The 19309-nt window shown below is 33.4% G+C and overlaps 1 protein-coding gene across 2 annotated transcripts in view; it reads left to right on the forward strand.

The window, feature by feature from the left end:
- Nucleotides 1-19309, forward strand: part of LOC106076126 (multiple epidermal growth factor-like domains protein 10) — a 219373-nt gene that overhangs the window by 155275 nt on the left and 44789 nt on the right. Inside the window, exons 2-4 of one of the 2 annotated variants that reach the window (XM_056029084.1) lie at nucleotides 9901-9936; nucleotides 10392-10517; nucleotides 12457-12624. The exons of the other annotated variant lie outside the window; for it this stretch is intronic. Coding sequence (XP_055885059.1) covers nucleotides 9901-9936; nucleotides 10392-10517; nucleotides 12457-12624 — 330 coding nt within the window. The remainder of the gene's footprint in view (nucleotides 1-9900; nucleotides 9937-10391; nucleotides 10518-12456; nucleotides 12625-19309) is intronic. 2 annotated transcript variants of the gene reach the window in all.

Raw genomic sequence — 19309 nt, forward strand, 5'->3', positions numbered from 1 at the left:
CAATAACTTTATAAATGAATAGCTTTTCGTAGCGATAAACAAGCATTTTTTTTAGGATGATGACGAACGGAGCATTGTTATTGCTTGAAACGCGAGACGTTAATGAAGAATCTAACGGAGTAAGTAACGGAATGTAAAGCCGTATTATGTAAAAAGTCCTAAAAAGTGTTACTCAGCATGGTCAAGTTTGTTTTTGATTTTGTTATTAATGTGACTGCTGATGTGCTGTTGAGCGGCAAATCATACTAAGATGGACAGACTGCAACATCAGGAAAACTGGTTCAATAACAGAGGAAAAACTGACGACAATTGAAAGACAAATCAGAAACACATGAGATGCAGGCATTGATTACACATGTGAAGTTTGTCTGGTTTCACATACAACCGTTACTTAAGATCCGCAAAACAGTTAAAGATATTCTTAAAGTTTTGACTAAAACCGCGAATGGATTTGTATTTCTCAGTCCATTGTGTCTCACACAAAAGAGGTAGATTTAGCACAATTACTGTCTAGACTGTACATAATGTATTCTTTACACACAGCGCGTCTCTCTGAACAACAGGGACAAAACAGAGACAAAACCATGAGGGAAAAAAAAGAGCAAAACAAAAAAAAACATTTGTCCTCCTCTATGCCTTATCTAAATATAGAAAACTAAAACTATAAAAAATATAATTATATTCAAATAAAAACATCTCGACACGACTAACGTATTATAGTATATTGAATTGCAAACCTATAATAAAGCGTACATGATTGGACATGAACTACAGATTAACCTATTATAGTTTCATACAATAAAGAGCATATCTTTATAACTGAACTTGAAGACCTGTTCGTGAAGTTCCTACTTAGTGTAAGTTAATTGATATGAAGGTGTAAAAAAAAAAAAAAGCAAAAATGTGGTTACTCAGATTTCAGAGGAGTGCATGCAGATAGTGGACGTCAATTCCTGATCAGCCTAGGCTATTCTACTACAAATTTAAACTTATTTTACAACTGTACTTCAGTGGAAGCACTATTTGCTCTGTTTCTACATAGATTTTAATTGATTTGATTTGATTTGATAAGGCAAATAAAAGTCTAGAATTTGGCTACTCCGAATTCCGAGGGCTGCATGTGCATGATCTTGCACCCCCCTAAGGGCGCATATATATATATTCTGTTTAGTTTTCTTTGTTTAATTTTACAAAGCTCACAGCTTCATGAAAGCTGGAGGGTGGGCGAGGGTGCAACCTGGAAGAGGAATGGATCTCGGAAACGGCTCGAACGATTTTCCTAGAAATAAAAAATTTGAGGTATATTGCTAATAAAAGAATTAAAAACTTCTTGACAACACGGGGAAAAACACTAGTAATATAGCTATAATTTTTTAAATGGGAAAAAGAAACACATTTAAATTGGGCGTATTCTTCTGTATTGTTCCAATAAATGAGTTGTTTATGAAATTGAATGTTGCTTTTTTCAGTTAATTGATAGATCCTCTTTGCTTTGCTTATATTGTTACGTAAAACTTATGTGGATTATATCTAAATTCTAGATCTGGATGTGGATCTAGATATAGACATAGACTACATTTTAAGATTTCAAAATCAGAAGTTTTTTTAGATCTAGATCTATTTCTAGTTTTCATATAATGAAAGTACCAATAAATTGTTATACTTGTACACAACTGTAGCTTTCGCTAAAAGTGAAAGTTGAAAAAAAATAGATCTTGGCAAAAGTGGACACATTAGAAAACATAATAATAATAAAATCTCTAAATATATGCCCAAATATGCCTAGACACATCGAGCTGGTAGTTTTAGTTTAAATGGCACAGCACAACGTTATAACCTTTCTGTCTTAATGTATATATATATATATATATATATTACTTGATAGTCAGATTCTAATTTTAATTAAATATCATCGTAAAGTCTACAAAAACAATTGTAAAAAAGTCGGACTTTATACTAGAATTGATATTTATTTTATATTTGAGTACAAATCAAGAAAAGTTGAAAATCAGCTCACTGTAATGGTTCAACAAAAAGAACTAACTAGCAATAGTGTTTATTGGAACATATTTCAAGAAAGTTGATGAGGGAGGGATGACAACCTGAGCTACCGCACCAAGGTACACTGACACTGTCTGGAAGGTTTCCATGCTGATCTTAGGTGATCAGTTAACGCTACTCTACTTATTCCAGAAGATTTAGTTACAAGAGTCTCATCGAAGACGACGTGTTGTCCCCTGTTGGCTTTTATGTGCAGTTTGCGCGCTGGACTGTCGTTCAGATTCATCGATGGTCGAGGGTTCAAATCCTGCCCGCTCCCATCCCCCGTCGTCCTGCGGGAGGTTTGGACTAGGAAGTAAATTATCTTCAACTCTGAAGGAACATCCGAAACATGTCAAACATTTAACAAACATTTTTTACAAACAAATGATCAAAACAAGACTATGGCTTGAATATTCCTAGTGAAATTCGACGTTTGACAGCCTCTGACTTTGTGTGATAACACAAACTCTCTTTGTAGTCTTGTTTTTATTTTATTTTTTTGTAATCTTGTTTATATTATTTTGTGTGATTTAAAAAATTGTGTTACTCTAGTCAAACATAAATATTTCTTTAATAAAAATTTTATGGCTCGAAGTTCTACCTTTTCTGGTGTCTACATGCTTTCATTAGATAATGGGGCATCAACCAAAAGCGCATGTTCTATTATTGGTCTAATTAAGGTTAAATTGCTATATTTTTTTGTTTAATGCTTTCGTTATATGTTTATTTTTTATTTTTTAAATAATCCTTTTTAGCTGCCTTCTTAAGGGGAAAAGCCGCTATTAGGTTAGTGCAAAATGCCCGTCTGTCAGTCTGTCACACTCAGATCTTGAAACTAGAAAAAAAGATTACTTCACCATGTGTTGTGGCTTACAAAGTTTCAAGGTGCAACTAATACAGTAGTTCCCTCAATAAGTTTTAAATAATCAGATTTTATTTTTTGTTTAGTGCCTCCATCATTTCCATGCTTAAACGTTGCTAAAGCTCATTATTATCATTAAGTTTGTTATTATTATTTGTTCCGCTTTTTTAGAGGCCACCAAAAAGGAAAAAGACATTATTACTTTTGTGTGTCCTGTCTGTATGTCCGTCTGTCTTTCTGTCCGTTCGTCTAATTTAGATCTCAGAAACTTGAAGAGAAAATGAAAATCGGACATCATGATACTTTAGATCAAAGTTCTGATGCAACGGCTACTTTTTTCTTTTCCGAAAGTGAATCATCTAATATTTTTTAAATTATCTATGCAAAAAGATTTTAAAAAAGAACATTTTTAAATGAAAAACATTAGGGTAGGTAGGTATTTTAAAAAGGTCACAGACTTCTTCATTAATAAATCAAGTTTCATTCATAGATTTACACATCGGTACAAAAAATTTGCATCTAAGGTCACAATAGAAAAACTATCAATGGATAATCAAAATATAGATTTTCCATTTATTAATTAACTCATGAAATATAATTCTGACTCAAATGTTGTTTGTAAAATAATTTTAATACGAGCTTCGTATTATTTTAAAGTAAAAAAAAAAACAACTCTTTTTATAGCGCTTAGTTTTGACATATCTTCTTGATACACTTACACTATACAATATAAAGTAGAATCAATAGAGGCCAGATGTAGATCAAGATTCACAATTAAATGTTTTAAACAATTTGAACAAAGTTTACATCTATAAATTATTAAGGAAATAGTTTATCTTCTTACAGTTTAAGGGGTGCAGATATATTTATTATGTTCACAGTAGTTTCACATGCCTTCTCCTTTAGCGCCCATCGCATGTCACAGAGTTGGAGTATATCCTCTGTTACCCAGGGTTTTTTACTAAATTGTGAGAAGGAAAGAAACAGAGAATAAGAGAGAAAAATTTGAAAAAAAAAAGACAATACCTTTATTTACAAATTATAATAAAGATTGTCTTAAAGTCTTAAGCATAGACTTATATATACTACTCTAGACTGGACATGGAGATTTTTTAGCACTACAAAAAATGTAAAAATGTTTTAGAAAGTTGGATCAAGGCGTTGTTTTGTAAAGTAGTTAAAAGAAGTAAAGTTGTTGTTTTTTTCAACCCTAACCTATGTAACATATAATTTAATTTTTAGATCTAGATCTAGTAATTGCAGATCAAAAATAAGAGTACTCTCATCTCATAATTATTATTTTGCAATTTGTAGATACATAATCTAGAAAGATCTAGGTAATCAATCGATCTATTTAAAATGTACTTAAGATGATTTAAATCAACATGAATTATTTCCATCTAGGATTTTTGAAACATTATCTCAATGGAAACAAACAGGAAATGGCTTTGTTTCATAAATTTGCGTGAATATCCAAGAAATGACTTTGCATTATTTCTAAACTTTGAAAACTAAAGATCATTACTTTTCTAAGACAAGAAAAGATTGACTGAGGCGACTCCCCTTAGAGCCTTAAAAAAGAGTTTACGTACATAAAAATCTCTATATGTATAGGTCTGTGAATCTATCAGTCGCGGATAAGAATTTTTTCCGGTTTCCATTCTAGATATAATATATAAGTCTATGATTCTAAGATAAATAACAGGAGCAACGTATAGAGCAGAATGTAAAATGTATTATTTAAACATTCTTTGTTTCTTATAGAACAGTTTTTTTTTTAAATAGATGTAGATTACTTTGAAAAAGAGGATTATTGCGTCTTCAAAACTTTAAGCTCCTTATTTGACGGTGCGTAAAATTAATCTTTAATTCATTAAACTCTAGAATCAATAATGTCTTACATTTGGAAATTCATGAACGCGGAGTCCTTTCAAGAACGCAATAGTCCTTTCAAAATGCAGAACTAGACCTACTTCTCTAGCGAAACTTAATAATCTGTTTTGCTTTGAACAATTAAATATACATGCTTGCTCATGCATTTCTATATATATATATATATATATATGCATATATAATTGTTCGAGCATGTCTATTCACCTCTTTACAATACCGCAGTGTGACTTTTTTTTCTCTTTTTTAAAGCCCCAGTTCCTAAAGAAATCAGACATTTGAAGTGGTTGAGCTATTGATTGAAATTTTGTATGAGTTTCAACGTTGGCTCATATTGGATAAAAGTGGTCTTGTATACAATGAAAAATATATAACCACATTGTGTTGCAGAACAATACTATTAAAGAAACGCCCCAACTTTTTACTAGATCAGATGTAGTAATTGATTTGGATTTTCAGTGTATATATTTAATGGGTAACCGGTCATTGTATCACCGGTCACTTCATCCCCTGGTCATTTAATCCCCCAGTCATTTATCTTATCTTAGATTTCATCCCCGGGAACCATTTAAAGTAATCTCTGTGAATATTGTTTATATTACATTTAGGGTTGCAGATTAAAAATTACGCTATACGCATAATCTCGCTATTTAAGCTAAGAATAATTTCAAGGGCTTTTTCATACTTAATATCTATGCTATATGCGCAAATGCCCATGATTGATAGATTCATTAACTGACTGATCACTAATTCTACCTACTTGCTTTGGACGAAATCATACGAAAGTTTAACAGTGTATTATTTTCCATGTGCGGAACCGAAGAGGTTAAATTTATCGAAAAAAATTCTTTATTCGACTTTCGACCCAATATATTTTTCAAATGACGACATAATCCAAAATTAGCACCTCCTGTTTACTACAGGCTTTAAACCAAATTTTCTTCCTAATTATTTTTTTTTTTAACAATGCACATCTAGAGTCAAGAAGTGTTTGGCATATAAAGTATTATTTTCTTTTTACATCTATCTGTTAAAAGGAACGCCTGTAATTTAAATAAAGATCACATCCATATGGATATGCATTCTAGATCTAAACCTGATAAATAAATTAATTAATTAATAAACATGGTGCATATTAACCTAGATATAATCTTTTTCTTTCTTTTAATACTTTTTTTTACTTTACACTTCGTGCTTTATTTCCTCTTAAATCCATAACACTCAATAGACTCAAACGGTAAAACATCAGAATTTAAATAGGAGAGTCAGGGGTTCAAATCTCTAATATTGGGAACGTTTTTTTGTTGTTTTTTTTTTGTTGTTGTTGTTTATATATTTATATTAACAGCACTTTTAGCACTATTTCATTTTAATAACTTTACATAAAAGTTAATACGGAATTTAAACATTCAATTAAAAAAAAATATTTGGTGTTCGAAAGCTTTTGAAATATTTCGATAGAAAGCTAAAAAGTCGAAGAATAATACATGTTTGACATAAATGGCAAAATATGTAGGTCACAGTTGGGGCTGCGCAGCTATGGGAAATACGGTATTCCTCAGTAATCTTCGGAAACGAAGGCAATCCTTATTATTATTATGTATGCATATATGTATATAGGTATATATGTATGCAGGTATCTATGTATGCATGTATACATGTATGTATGTATGTATGTATATATGTATGTATGTATGCATTGATGCATGTATGTATGTATGTATGCATGTATGTATGTATGTAGCTTTGTGTGATTTTATGTTGTAACTAAATGTACTGGAAATACTGCATTCCTCACTAATCTTCGGACTAGAAGACAAGCTTTATTATTATTAAATGTACAAGCATATTGGATGTTTTCTTATTCTGATATGTAATACTCAAAGGCTTGAAATACTTCTTATTTAGAATCAGTTTTAAAGTTTATGTCACAAAGAGGTTGCTTTAATGTTGAATCGTCACGCTCTAATTATAAGCTAAAGGTAATCAACCAATCGCGTTTAAATCATTTGAGCATGATAAATAGCCATCGAGTCAATTCACAACCCCCTATATAAACAAAGTTACTATACTTACTATACATATAGCATTTACCTTATGTATTAAACAGAACAAGGCTAATAAACCTATATGTTGACAAATAAAACCATGAACTTTTATTAAGTTTCAGAGGTAAATATAAAAGAATATTTTTTTATAACTATTATATTGGATACGTTTTTAAACAGTTTTGCTTCAACAGTCGTAGATTATATCTGTGATAACTTATGAAAATTATCATTACATTATTTTTCTACAATCCATAATGTATGCTAATGTATATGTACAAATATGTGAATGTATCTCACTTATGTAAATGTTAAAGTGAAGGGGGTAACTGTGAGGTGGTTTACTTTCTGTTCTCTGGAACTTAAAATTAATTAACTTAATACTCCCAGTAATTACGATATTATTAAAATACATTTTAACACCAATCAATCAGTCAATTTATCTATCTATCTGTCTATCTATCTATCTATCTATCTATCTATCTATCTATCTATCTATCTATCTATCTATCTATATGTATGTATATATATATATAGGTGCTAATCATGGGCATCTGTAGGATTTTTTGTAGGGGATGCAAGTCGCCACTCATGGCTCAAACTCGTAACTGCAACCTTTTTTATGACAAAAAATATTTAAAAAAAAGAAATAGTGCATCACGCCACCCATACCTCTGCGATATTAAGTTCACAGTCAATACTTGTTGCATGAAATAAAAAGAAAAGAAAAAATAACACGTGAACAAACTATGTACTGTACACTTTTGATCATTTTATCTGTGCGATCCGTGCATCCTGACGGTTAATCAAACAAAAACTGCAAACGCTGCCAAAACTATCAATAACTTTACTACTGAATTGCTTCTCGTTGCTATAATGTTGCAGCTTTTGCATCATTTTAGGATGTAGACAAAACAAGTTGAACTGAGCATTAGGCCTATTATTGCTTGAAACGCGAAACGTTAATGAAGAAACTAACGAACAAAGTTACGTCATGTAAAGCCGTGTTCTGTAATAACTCCCGAAATCCAGACATGTTTTTTTCTTGGTTATTCTGTTTACTATAAATTTTCGGTAGCACCATCTCAATACCCCGTTTGCCTGCCAGCAGTTTCGCCTTCCTCAAAATGCCATCCTTGAAGTGTTCCTCAACAAGGCCAAGTTTGTATTTATGTCAAACTTATTTTTAATGGAAGCTTTACATGATAAGATTCTTCCTAGCAAAAGCTGATGTGCTGTTAAGCGGCCAATCATGCTAAGATGGACATACTGCAACATCACGAAACCGGTTCATGAAAAGTTGAATAGTTGACAAATAAAAGACAAATCAGAAACACATTAGAAGCAGGCACAGATCACACTTATGCAGTTTGTCAGGTTTCACTTACAGTGGTTATTTTAAAATACGCCAAACAGTCAAAGATCTTCTCAAAGTTTTCACTTAAAACGCGAAGGAATTTGTATTTCTCAGTCCATTGTGTCTCACACAAAAGAGGTAAATTTAGCATTAACGCTCTCTCTAGAAACTGTTATGGAAGAAATAGATAATCTTCTAAATGTCACCAGCAGCATTACGTATATCTGAAATGGCATTCGGGTCAATAATAACAAATTTAAGTATGTGGGGCGCGCAACGGACAATGTCTGCCTTAGGATATTTTTCACGAATCCTTGCCTTAACAAAGTTTTAAATGCTACCCATCACGGGGCAGCCATAGTAGTCTTGGCTGAGTAGTTTATCCACGTGAAAAATTTACATAATGTATTCGCTGAAAATGTAGTTGAACACAGGCATTATGTTTCTCAAAACAACAATGGCAAAACCAATGAATTCTTATCGAGTACAATCGCCATCAACAAATCCAATGCCCAGTCAAATCTGTTCAGTGCCTGAGTATCTGTATTTTATTACCGAAATACCATTTTAAAAAAACGCAGTTAATTCATAATTCTGCTGCTCGTATATTTTGATCTCTTACTGCTGCCAGTGCTCCGTCCATACAAATCAACGTTTTGACTCGGGTGGTATGGGAAGAACTTTTGAATATCTCTTCTATCACAAACTGGTGGACGTGTTTAACCTGCTATTGTATTTTATTGAACGCTAATACTGACCTCAACTCCGCAAGACGTAAATACATTTACCAAAATGACTGCCCTCTTCAATGTTTTTCAAAGCAACTTTCACATATATCAAATCAAAAGACGACGGGCAAGGTTTTAATCCAATTTTTAAAAAATACTTTTATCATATCCAGGTCTTTACTAAATATAATGATAACTATTAATTATATGCAAATGAGAACAAATCGTTACGACTAACGTGCTATAGAATATTGAATTACAAGCGTAAATGGTCGGACATTAACTACAGATTGGCTTGTTACAGTTTATTACAACAATAGCCTGTCCTTATAAACTTAATTTTAATGGAAGCTTTACATGATAATAAGGTTCTTCTTAGCAGAAGTTTATTGATTTTAAGGTGTAAAAAACTGGATAAAATCTGGCTACCCAGAATTCAGAGGGGTGCACGTGAATGGTCAGCCGTCAATGCCTGATAAGCCTACGTTAGTCTACTACAACTGCACTTCAGTCACCAGTGGAAGCATTACTTGTTCAGTTGCTGCTTCGATTTTAATTGGTCTGAAGGTGCAAAAAAGAGGCTATAATTTGGCTACTCAGAATCCAGGGGTTGCAAGTGTCAATATCATTGAAGATGCTTCATGTTTTGCACATATTTATTTAAATAAATGCTCGTGTTTATTAAGAAAGATAAAATATGCATAATTCATATTTGTCTCTCTTTCCTTTTTTTCATAAATTAAACTTTCTATACCCATTAGCTTTTAATTAAGCGGTTACACGGTATGACAACTACTTTGCTCAGTAAACAATGCTTTGTTTTAAATTGAAGCATGAGAGTTAGTGTTCTGTATATGTTAGAAATAAATAAGAAAAGGTTATTCGTCATCATCTATACCTTTTTCAAATGCATTAAATGGCCACTGTGCCTTTGTATCAATCTAATTCCTATGTTTTAATGTATTGTTACAGTAATTTGTTTTCTTTTCCAAGTTAATCATATATTTGGTGAGTATTTTTTTAAGTTTTTAATCGTTTTAATAATTCTCTCGTTTTATCTTTCTCTTTGACATTTTACGTCCTGAGAGCAGTGGCTTAGTTAGGAATTCGCCATCATTATAGGATTAAGGGGGGGGGGGGGGAACTTGGCACACCTGCGTAATATTTAAGGTATAAAAACAATTTCGAACACTAATTTGGGGGACGCTCTCAAGTGTGGACCCGGGGAGATTTTAAAGTTCCCCCCTCTCCCCACCTTCCCTTACCCAGCTACGCCACAGTTCGATAGATTTATTTTATCTCTCAGCAACTTCTTTCTCTCTTTATCTCTCACTATCTCTCAGTAATCACACTAATTTGCAAAGATATGGATGTATTTCAATTAGTTTACTTTTATTTTAGAATTAGAAGTTTTAACTTTTAACACAACAAAGTTGGAAAAAAAAGTGTATTTTATATTTTAGCACAATGTCCTGACAACTGGTTTGGAGCAAATTGCAAACATTTGTGTTACTGTGCCGACTCGTGTAATGCAGCATTCGATTGTAGTATCTGTAATCTTGTCACATTTGGCTACGAATGTCAATACTGTAAGTTATATTTATAGCAGAGACTGTATTCTAATGGATTGAGTATGTTTATAATGAATATTTATATATATCTATATATATAATTCTTTTTATGGCTAAATAGTTTGGACGAGAAGAAGAAAAAGTAAAGGAAAGATCACTTATTTATTTCTGCGGATATGGTAACCCCACAAAAAAAAAACAAGAGTTGTATTCACCCGTTACTACGAATGGCTGCCAGGTCGTGCGGTTTGCACGCTGGACTGTCGCTTGGATTCATCAAACCGTGCCCGCGCCCATCCCCCTTCGTCTTGCGGGAGGTTTGGACTAGGAAGTAAACTATCTTCAACTCTGAAGAAACATCCGAAACATGTAAAACATTTTACAAACACTAAACAGCAGCGCCGAACTTAACCATTGTGACCAATAAGTCATGGAAAAAGAACAAGTAATCTTCTATATATATTCACGCGTCACTACATAACAGGGCCGGACTTAAACATTGCGGGGCCCTATGCGAAACTGATTTCGCCGTGCCAAATTTGTGTAGGAATACGGATAATAAGTGAAATTTAAGACTTTGTATTAGAAAATAAATTCGTCTATGTATTTTTTTCATTCTTTACTACTCGCTTTCGAAGATTAAGGATGAGTGCAGTGTTTCACATGACTAGGCTAACCCATTTGCGACCTGCACATATTTTTGTATCTTATCTTATCTTTTATAATACAGACGTTACTTCAAAAAATATGATTACGTACTACGCGTCATGCATTCACTCATGCATATTAACCAATGACTTAAATTCTGGTGTAGAATCTAATGTTTCCTAAAAGTATTTGTGTACTTCTACAATTTAAAAGATTTTTTTTTCTATTTCACTCAAATTTTGAAACTGCCTGTAGTAATTAATAAAAAATATCCTTTTTTTGTGTGTGTGTGTCAAATAAACTTTTTGTGGATCCTTTAAAAGCGAGACATTGCCGATAATAATTCGTTCTATCAAAGATTGCTAAGGCTGCTTTTCAAAATCATGCATTCTTTAATGCGTTGCATCTACTGTTGTTTTCTTTTCAAGACCATTTTAAAAATCTTCTTTCTGCCATATATTCGTGTCTTTTCAGACTTAATAAGACCCTAATCATGTACTTCTTTTAAACCTGTAATGTAGTCTTTATTTATTCATCTCTAAAACAACCGAAATGGACCATAAAGTTCTGAATATAGTGACTCGAAACACAAAAGTCATTCACGTTAAAAATCTTACAACCTTTTATAAACTTTGATAATGATTATGGCGATTGTATTTTGGGAAGATGTGGATTGTGTCCACAATTATCTGACACACGCGGATTCAGAGGTGCCTACACATTTATTCAACTCACTACTAGGATAAAATAAAGCAACACAACCCTAATTATTTTTCTGGAATTGATATAAAATAAATAATCCTAAGTACAAATCACTTATACAATGACTTGTAATAAAACACAGTAAGGCAGTGATTCTCAAACATTTCGGGATGACGATCCCTACAGGATAAAATTTTCGTTCTAGCTCCCCCCCCCCCTTTTTAGAAGCTAAAGACTAAGAGGAGCGCTGTAACTACAAAGTTGTGGTGTTGTACCTTTAGAGTTGTTGTTTTTGCGCCTACATACTGCAAAACGGAAGACATTCTTGGTGCTTTGTAAAGCAACCGTTCATTATACAAGCACAAGGACAAAGGCCCTGTATAACAGGCGACAAAAGCGGCGTTAGTTTAACTTTTACGCTATCATAGGATTCTATTGCTAATGTATGATTATCGGCTTTTATCACCTGTAATTAACATCATACATCTTTGCAATGCTTTTTCAATTATTTTCCTCCCGTAAAGTTATTACAATAAAGCTACATGTTGCAGCAGAGATAAAAAAAAACTTCTTCATATTCATTGTAAATACTTTTTTTCTTTTTCAGTTCCATTAAGTTACGATGCCAAGACTGACATAACAAATAATAACATAACATTAACGTTAAGTGATGGCGATAATTCAACATGCATCTCTCTAACGGGCGAAAAAATTGTCATAGATTTTGAAGACAATGTTTCTGTTACTTGGCTTAGATTTGAAACTTCAAAACCAGGTAAACAAATGTTAAAATAATAAGTAGCATTTAAAATATATCACATTATTATTTAATATATTTTATACATTGTTATATACACTGGCGGATCCAGAACTTTTGAGTGGGGGGGGCGATTTTTTTACAAACCCTAACCCTAATGCCCAGTAAACCCTAACCCTATGCATAAACGTGCATATATATATATATATATATATATATATATATATATATATATATATATATATATATATATATATATATATATATAATATAATATATATATATATATATATATATGAGAATTTTGGTGAAAAACAAAACAACTGGGGCATCGCTATAAGATTTTCAAGTGGGGTTCGACAAAAGCGTTTTCTTGCTTTTTTCACTGCAGAAAAGTATTCTCCTGACATTTACAGCTCATTATCCATCAGTGGAGTTCGGCCGCCGCCAAAAGCGTTTTCTTGCATTCTTCACTGTAGAAACGCATTCTCCTGACATCTACAACCCATTATTCATCAATGGAGTTCGGGGCGAAGCCCCGACGACAAAAGCGTTTACTTGCTTTTTTCACTGCAGAAAAGTATTCTCCTGACATTTACAGCTCATTATCCATCAGTGGAGTTCGGGGCGAAGCCCCGCCACCAAAAGCGTTTTCTTGCATTCTTCACTGTAGAAACGCATTTTCCTGACATCTACAACTCATTATTCATCAATGGAGTTCGGGGCGAAGCCCCGACGACAAAAGCGTTTTGTTGCATTCTTCATTGCAGTAACGCATTCTCCTAACATCTACAGCTCATTATTCAACCAATGAGTTCGGGGCGAAGCCTTGCCGCCAAAAGAGTTTTCTTGCATACTTCACAGAAGAAAGGTATTCTCCCGACCTAAAACTCATTATTTATACTATTAAACAAGATTACAAAGAGAGTTTGTGTTACACAAACTCAGAGGCGGCCCCCGTCGAAGTCGGATCCCTGTCGGATCTGCATATTCGCAAATAATATTCAAGAGGTGATTTAATTTTGATGTAAAATGTTTTACACGTTTCGGATGTTCCTTCAGAGTTGAAGATAATTACTTCCTAGTCCAAACCTCCAGCAGGACGACGGGGGATGGGAGCGGGCAGGGTTTGAACCCTGGGCCATCCATAAATCTGAACGACAGTCCAGCGCGCAAACCGCACGACCAGGCAGCCATCCGATGGTCAAAAGTAATAATGTTTCAAAGATTCATTTGCCGTAAATTTAAATTTAAATTTAATAAAAAAATAGTAGATTAGTTTTAGTATATTAAAACATTACAATATTGATCAAAACGTTTGGAAATGAAAATCTACACTTTTTTTTTACACTTTAAGTTTAGAAATTGAAATTCTACATCTTAATCTAGTCTATTTTAGTCTAAACTAGATCTAGAAATTCTAGATCTAGAATCTAAAATAATTTTAATTAGAATATAAATCCAGATCTAGATATACTGTAATAAAAATCTAGATCTAGTTTAAAAAATCTAGATTAGATCTAAATCAAGATATCATTCCTTTTTTAAACGCGAGTCACATAACGAGGCTTAATAAACATTACTATACCAAGTTCTTTTTTCATTTCATTTGAAGAATTAATTCCATATAACGTCAGAGGGAAAAAAAACACTACGTCACACGGCCTAGCTAGACTAAAAATCGCCTTCATCTATAAGAGCCATTTATCGAGTGTTCATAGACTTTGGTGCACCGAGTGCGTTCTTTAAGCATTTCATCTAAAGAATTCATTCCATATGACGTCAAAGGAAAAAAAAACACTACGTCACACGGCCTAGCTAGAATAAAAATCGCCTTCATCATTACGAGCCTTTTATCGAGTGTTCATAGACATTGGTGCACCGAGTGCGTTCTTTTAGCATTTCATTTAAAGAATTCATTCCATATGACGTCAAAGGAAAAAAAAACACTACGTCACAAGGCCTAGCTAGACTAAAAATCACCTTTATCAACACGAGCCATTTCTCGAGTGTTCATAGACATTGGTGCACAGAGTGCGTTCTTTTAGCATTTCATTTAAAGAATTCATTCCATGTGACGTCAAAGGAAAAAAAAAACACTACGTCACACGGCTTAGTTAGACTAAAATATGTTTTCATTAATACAAGCAATTTTTTCGAGGGTTAATAGACATTGGTGCACCGAGTGCGTTCTTTTAACATTACATTTAAAGAGTCCATTCATATGACGTCAAAGAAAAAAAATTCCATTACCTCACAATAGGCTAGTACCGGTACCATAAAAAAAAATGTCTTTATTTACACGAGATATTTAACGAGGGTTCATAGACATTGGTGCACTGAGTTCTAATAGATATTATTTAAAAAGGATCAAAGCCACATTGTTTTTGCGTTTTGTCTGTCAGTCGGTCTGTCCGTTATCTTGATATAAAAAAAACAACTAAAAGTTATTAAAAATTGATTAACCTTTATTTTACGTTTCAAAACATCGCAATAATTTTTAGGTATGAACACAATTGAAAAGTTTATATAATAGATTGTTCCGGATGTTTGTATAAATAGTAAAAGAAAAAGAGAATTTCAGATAAATGTAATACCGTTAATTAAATTTTTTGGATGGTCTCGTATAAAAATTAGATGTACTACAGCCACGTGGAGAGATTTTCATACCTTACTTTGGTGTTTGGATTCTGTTTTCCTTAAAAATCGGAACATAATATTAGATTTTTTAATGTTTTAGGTAGAAAGTTAAATGTACTGTAAGAGAGTAGTGAGTTAAAATATTTTTTTATAAAAATCCGTAAAAACATTATTTCGTAAATGAGAAGATTATTTGTTTATTAATTAGAAGAGGGAGTTCAAACAATTATTTGGCGTTAGTAGATTTTTAAATAAATTCGGAAATTTCTGGCGACGATTTGTAAGAAACAAAATCCGGAACTTTCTTTATCGATTACAAAACTTCTATGTTATGTTTTACAAGAAAATTAAATGTCTAAAAAGTAATTTTCAGTAATCAATTCTAGTAAATTACTTTTTTTTAAAAGCCTTATGCGATTTCAAACAATCATTAGGCATAATTCATGTTTTATAAAACAATATCCGGAACATTTTTACAATTAATGAAATATAAGTCAGTATAGAGATTATGATTTAGCATTAATATGCAATTTACATAAAAAACGGAACAACATATTATTGATAATGTGTTTTTGCAACGTTTAAGCATGGAAATGGAATGTAATATAAGTTAGAAGAGCAAACAAACATTTGTTGGCGTTGATTAGTTTTGCACAAAAAAATCCGGAACAATTAATTTTAGATACTTAAAACTATTGAGATGTTATGGGAGGAACATTAAAGGGTAAATCAGATTTTCAATAGCTTTTAGAGTTCTAGTTTTTTAAATCTAATCGTGACGGACAGACCGACCAACAGACAAAACGCACAAAAATAAGCTTCTTTTATTCGGATGGGGGCACTAAACAAAAAATAAATAAAATCTGATTTTTAAAAAAAGTTTAAGGAATTGGTTTAGCACCTGATCATGTTGCGACGTTACGCTACTGCACGAAAATCGCTGCATAAAAAGTCCATTTAAAAAAATGTGCGTGATATTTACATACAAAGTGCATTATTAGCCTTTATAAACAAACAGAAATGTTTTCTTTTAATTTTAGCAGCTAGTTGACCAGAAAAAACGTCTTTAACTATTATTTATATTTGTTGTAAACATTTCCTGTACATTTTTAAAATATATTTGACTTAGTGATACTAAAAATACACAAAAATTGTCCATCTTTGTTAGCATATTGTAACATTGCCTCCCTTACATTTACGTAATTGTTTTAGAATTGGTGTATTTTTATGAAAAAATCGCTTGCATAATTAATTTTATAAATTAAACGGTTTGCTTTTAGAAAACCAAAAGTAGCCGTTGCATCTAAACTTTTCAAGCCGGATTTAATGATGAAATAATATTTTTCATATCTCTTCTAGTTTTCGAGATCTGAGTGTGACAGACGGACAGACGGACAGACGGACAGACGGACAGACGGACAGACGGACATTTTGCACAAACCTAATAGCGGCTTTTTCCCCTTACGGGGGCCTCTAAAAAGGACCCTTTGAATAATGTTGTACTTATAATATTCTAATATGAATTTATAGGCCCTTAATACATTGCAAAAAATCCCATTTGTTCCTTGAAAAGATAAGATACCCCACATATTTAGATTTTGGCTTTGAGGATCTCCGCCGAAAAAAAATTATTCGATAAATAATATTCAATAAAATCAAAGTATAAATTGTGTATTATAGTCCCAAATTTATTTAACTAGAAAAATATCAGATTGAGTTTAGAACTAATCTCAATCGTGACTCTTATACTGAAAAATTTCGTTTCAATTCTAATTTTTTGAATGCAAAGTCTTTCTTAAAATAGTTATGATAAATTCATGTGAAATTACATAAACTCTGTCTGGAAATGGGAGGGGCGGTAGAGTGAAAACGATTAATCCTCGCTCCTTTAATAATTTCTGCTAATTTGGCATTAAAGAATAGGGGTGTGGCGACTCGATGTAAGAATTTAATTTATAGTATATATAAATTATATTAGTGACAGATGTTTTTGTTTTGTAATTTCCTAACTGTAATATAAAAAGAAAAAGTATTGGTTTGTCCGATGGGGGAAAGGCGATTGCATGAATCGCCCCTCCCACCTGGTACAACCCTTTTTCATTTAAATTTTACTAATGATAAAATTTGAGATTAGAGTGTGGTACGACATAATATACAATGAGTTCACATATCAATATGTAGTTTATATTATATAGATATTCAACTAATTTTGTTCACAAACTATGATTCTCCACAAAAATAGGACCACCCCCCTCACTCAGAGGGCTAGAGTGGGGAGGGCAGTACATGCAATTTCCCCCTCCCCCAACCTCACCGAAACGGCCAAGGTTTAGATGGGAAGGCAGTAGAGATAAATTGGCAAACAGGGAACGACATAATACAAAGATCGGTTAAAATATCAATAACAAGTTTTAATCACATAGATATGTAATTGATTCTGTTAGCAAGCTACAAAGAAATTGGATCGCCCCCCCCACTCGAAAGTTTATGGGGGGGGGGCGGTATTGATACCATCGCCCCCTCCCGACCCCACCAAATCGGCCAACATATTAGAGGGTGGGGGGCGAAATAATCTAAAAATAGGTTGAAATATAAATAATTAGTATATATTATTTACATAAGTAATGAATTCGTATACAAATTGTGTGAATTCTATACTAAAATTCGTCCGCCCCCCGGGGGGGGGGGTCGGCCGAGTGGGGGGGGGGCGATCGCCCCTACCGCCCCCCCCCCTGGATCCGCCAGTGGTTATATATATATAAATATATATATATATATATATATATATATATATATATATATATATATATATATATATATATATGTATATATATATATTGTTACGTATTTCTGATTCTTCTGGCTAGATGTATTAGTTGGCACACAAATAAAAACACTGCAAAGAACTTGACGACTAAACTTTCAGTTTCATATAACTTTAATGACTATTAACTCTAATAATTCGTTACTTGAACATGTAGCGTAGAAGACTGTACAATATCTGTCAGTTTACAGTTAGCTATACTTCGTTGCAATACATCTCTTCACTTCGTTGCAATTCATCTCTTCTCAACTTGCATCGAGCCGTATTCCACAGGACAGACCAACGACACACTTCCCAGTGTCGCTCCAGGTCTCCTAAAGCTGAACCAAGTCGTACTCAAGTCTACCGAATCAGAGCCGCACACGTCTTACATCGACTGTATCGACTGTAACGGCTCAAGTCCACTGTAGTTCGCTGTATAGACTTTAACGACAGTAGTCCACTCCAGTTAACTCTACCCTAGTTAACTTGCATCGAGTCGTACACATTTCTCTTCCACAGAGCCGCACACGTCTTACATCGTCTGTATCAACTGTAACGGCTCACTCACGACTCCATACGACTGACTTTCACATTAACTTTCAGGCTTATATAGAGTCCCTAATCGCTTCTCTAAAGTTGCACAAACACTCCTAGTATCCTCTGGAATAACATGTCAGGAAACGTCACATCCTGTCTTTATTTATACATGTAGATTCCAGAAAACACCCGCTGCAGTGTCATCAAGTCGGGGTCACACGTAGTGACCTTTATCTGTCACTGTTCATTAGTAACTGTCCCTCTACTTAGATCTATTCGTCCCCTGGAACAACACGTGAGGACACGTCACATCCTGTCTCTGTTTATACATGTACATTCCAGGGAACACCCGCTGCTGTGTTATCTCGTCGGGGTCACACGTTAACCTCTTCCTGTCACTGGTCATTTGTAACAATATATATATATATTTACCTTTACCTTTACCTATCCCTTAGTCTGTTGGACCGTTGGGGCACCAGGCAAGATTTGTCGACCGTCTTTTTCCATTCCTCCCTTTTTTTTGCCTTGTTCAGAACCTCACTTAATGGCAGGCCTGTCCATTCTTTAATGTTGTCCTCCCATCGCTTTTTCTGTCTGCCTCTTCTTCTTTCCCTGGCACTGTTCCCTGAAGAAAGGTCTTTGCGAGCCCCGTAGATCGTGTAATGTGGCCAAAGGTTTTAAGCTTTTGTTTTTTCACAATAGTAAGCAGGTCGTCGTGAG

Source organism: Biomphalaria glabrata, chromosome 5 (genome assembly GCF_947242115.1).
Source record: "Biomphalaria glabrata chromosome 5, xgBioGlab47.1, whole genome shotgun sequence".
Classification (NCBI taxonomy): domain Eukaryota; kingdom Metazoa; phylum Mollusca; class Gastropoda; family Planorbidae; genus Biomphalaria; species Biomphalaria glabrata.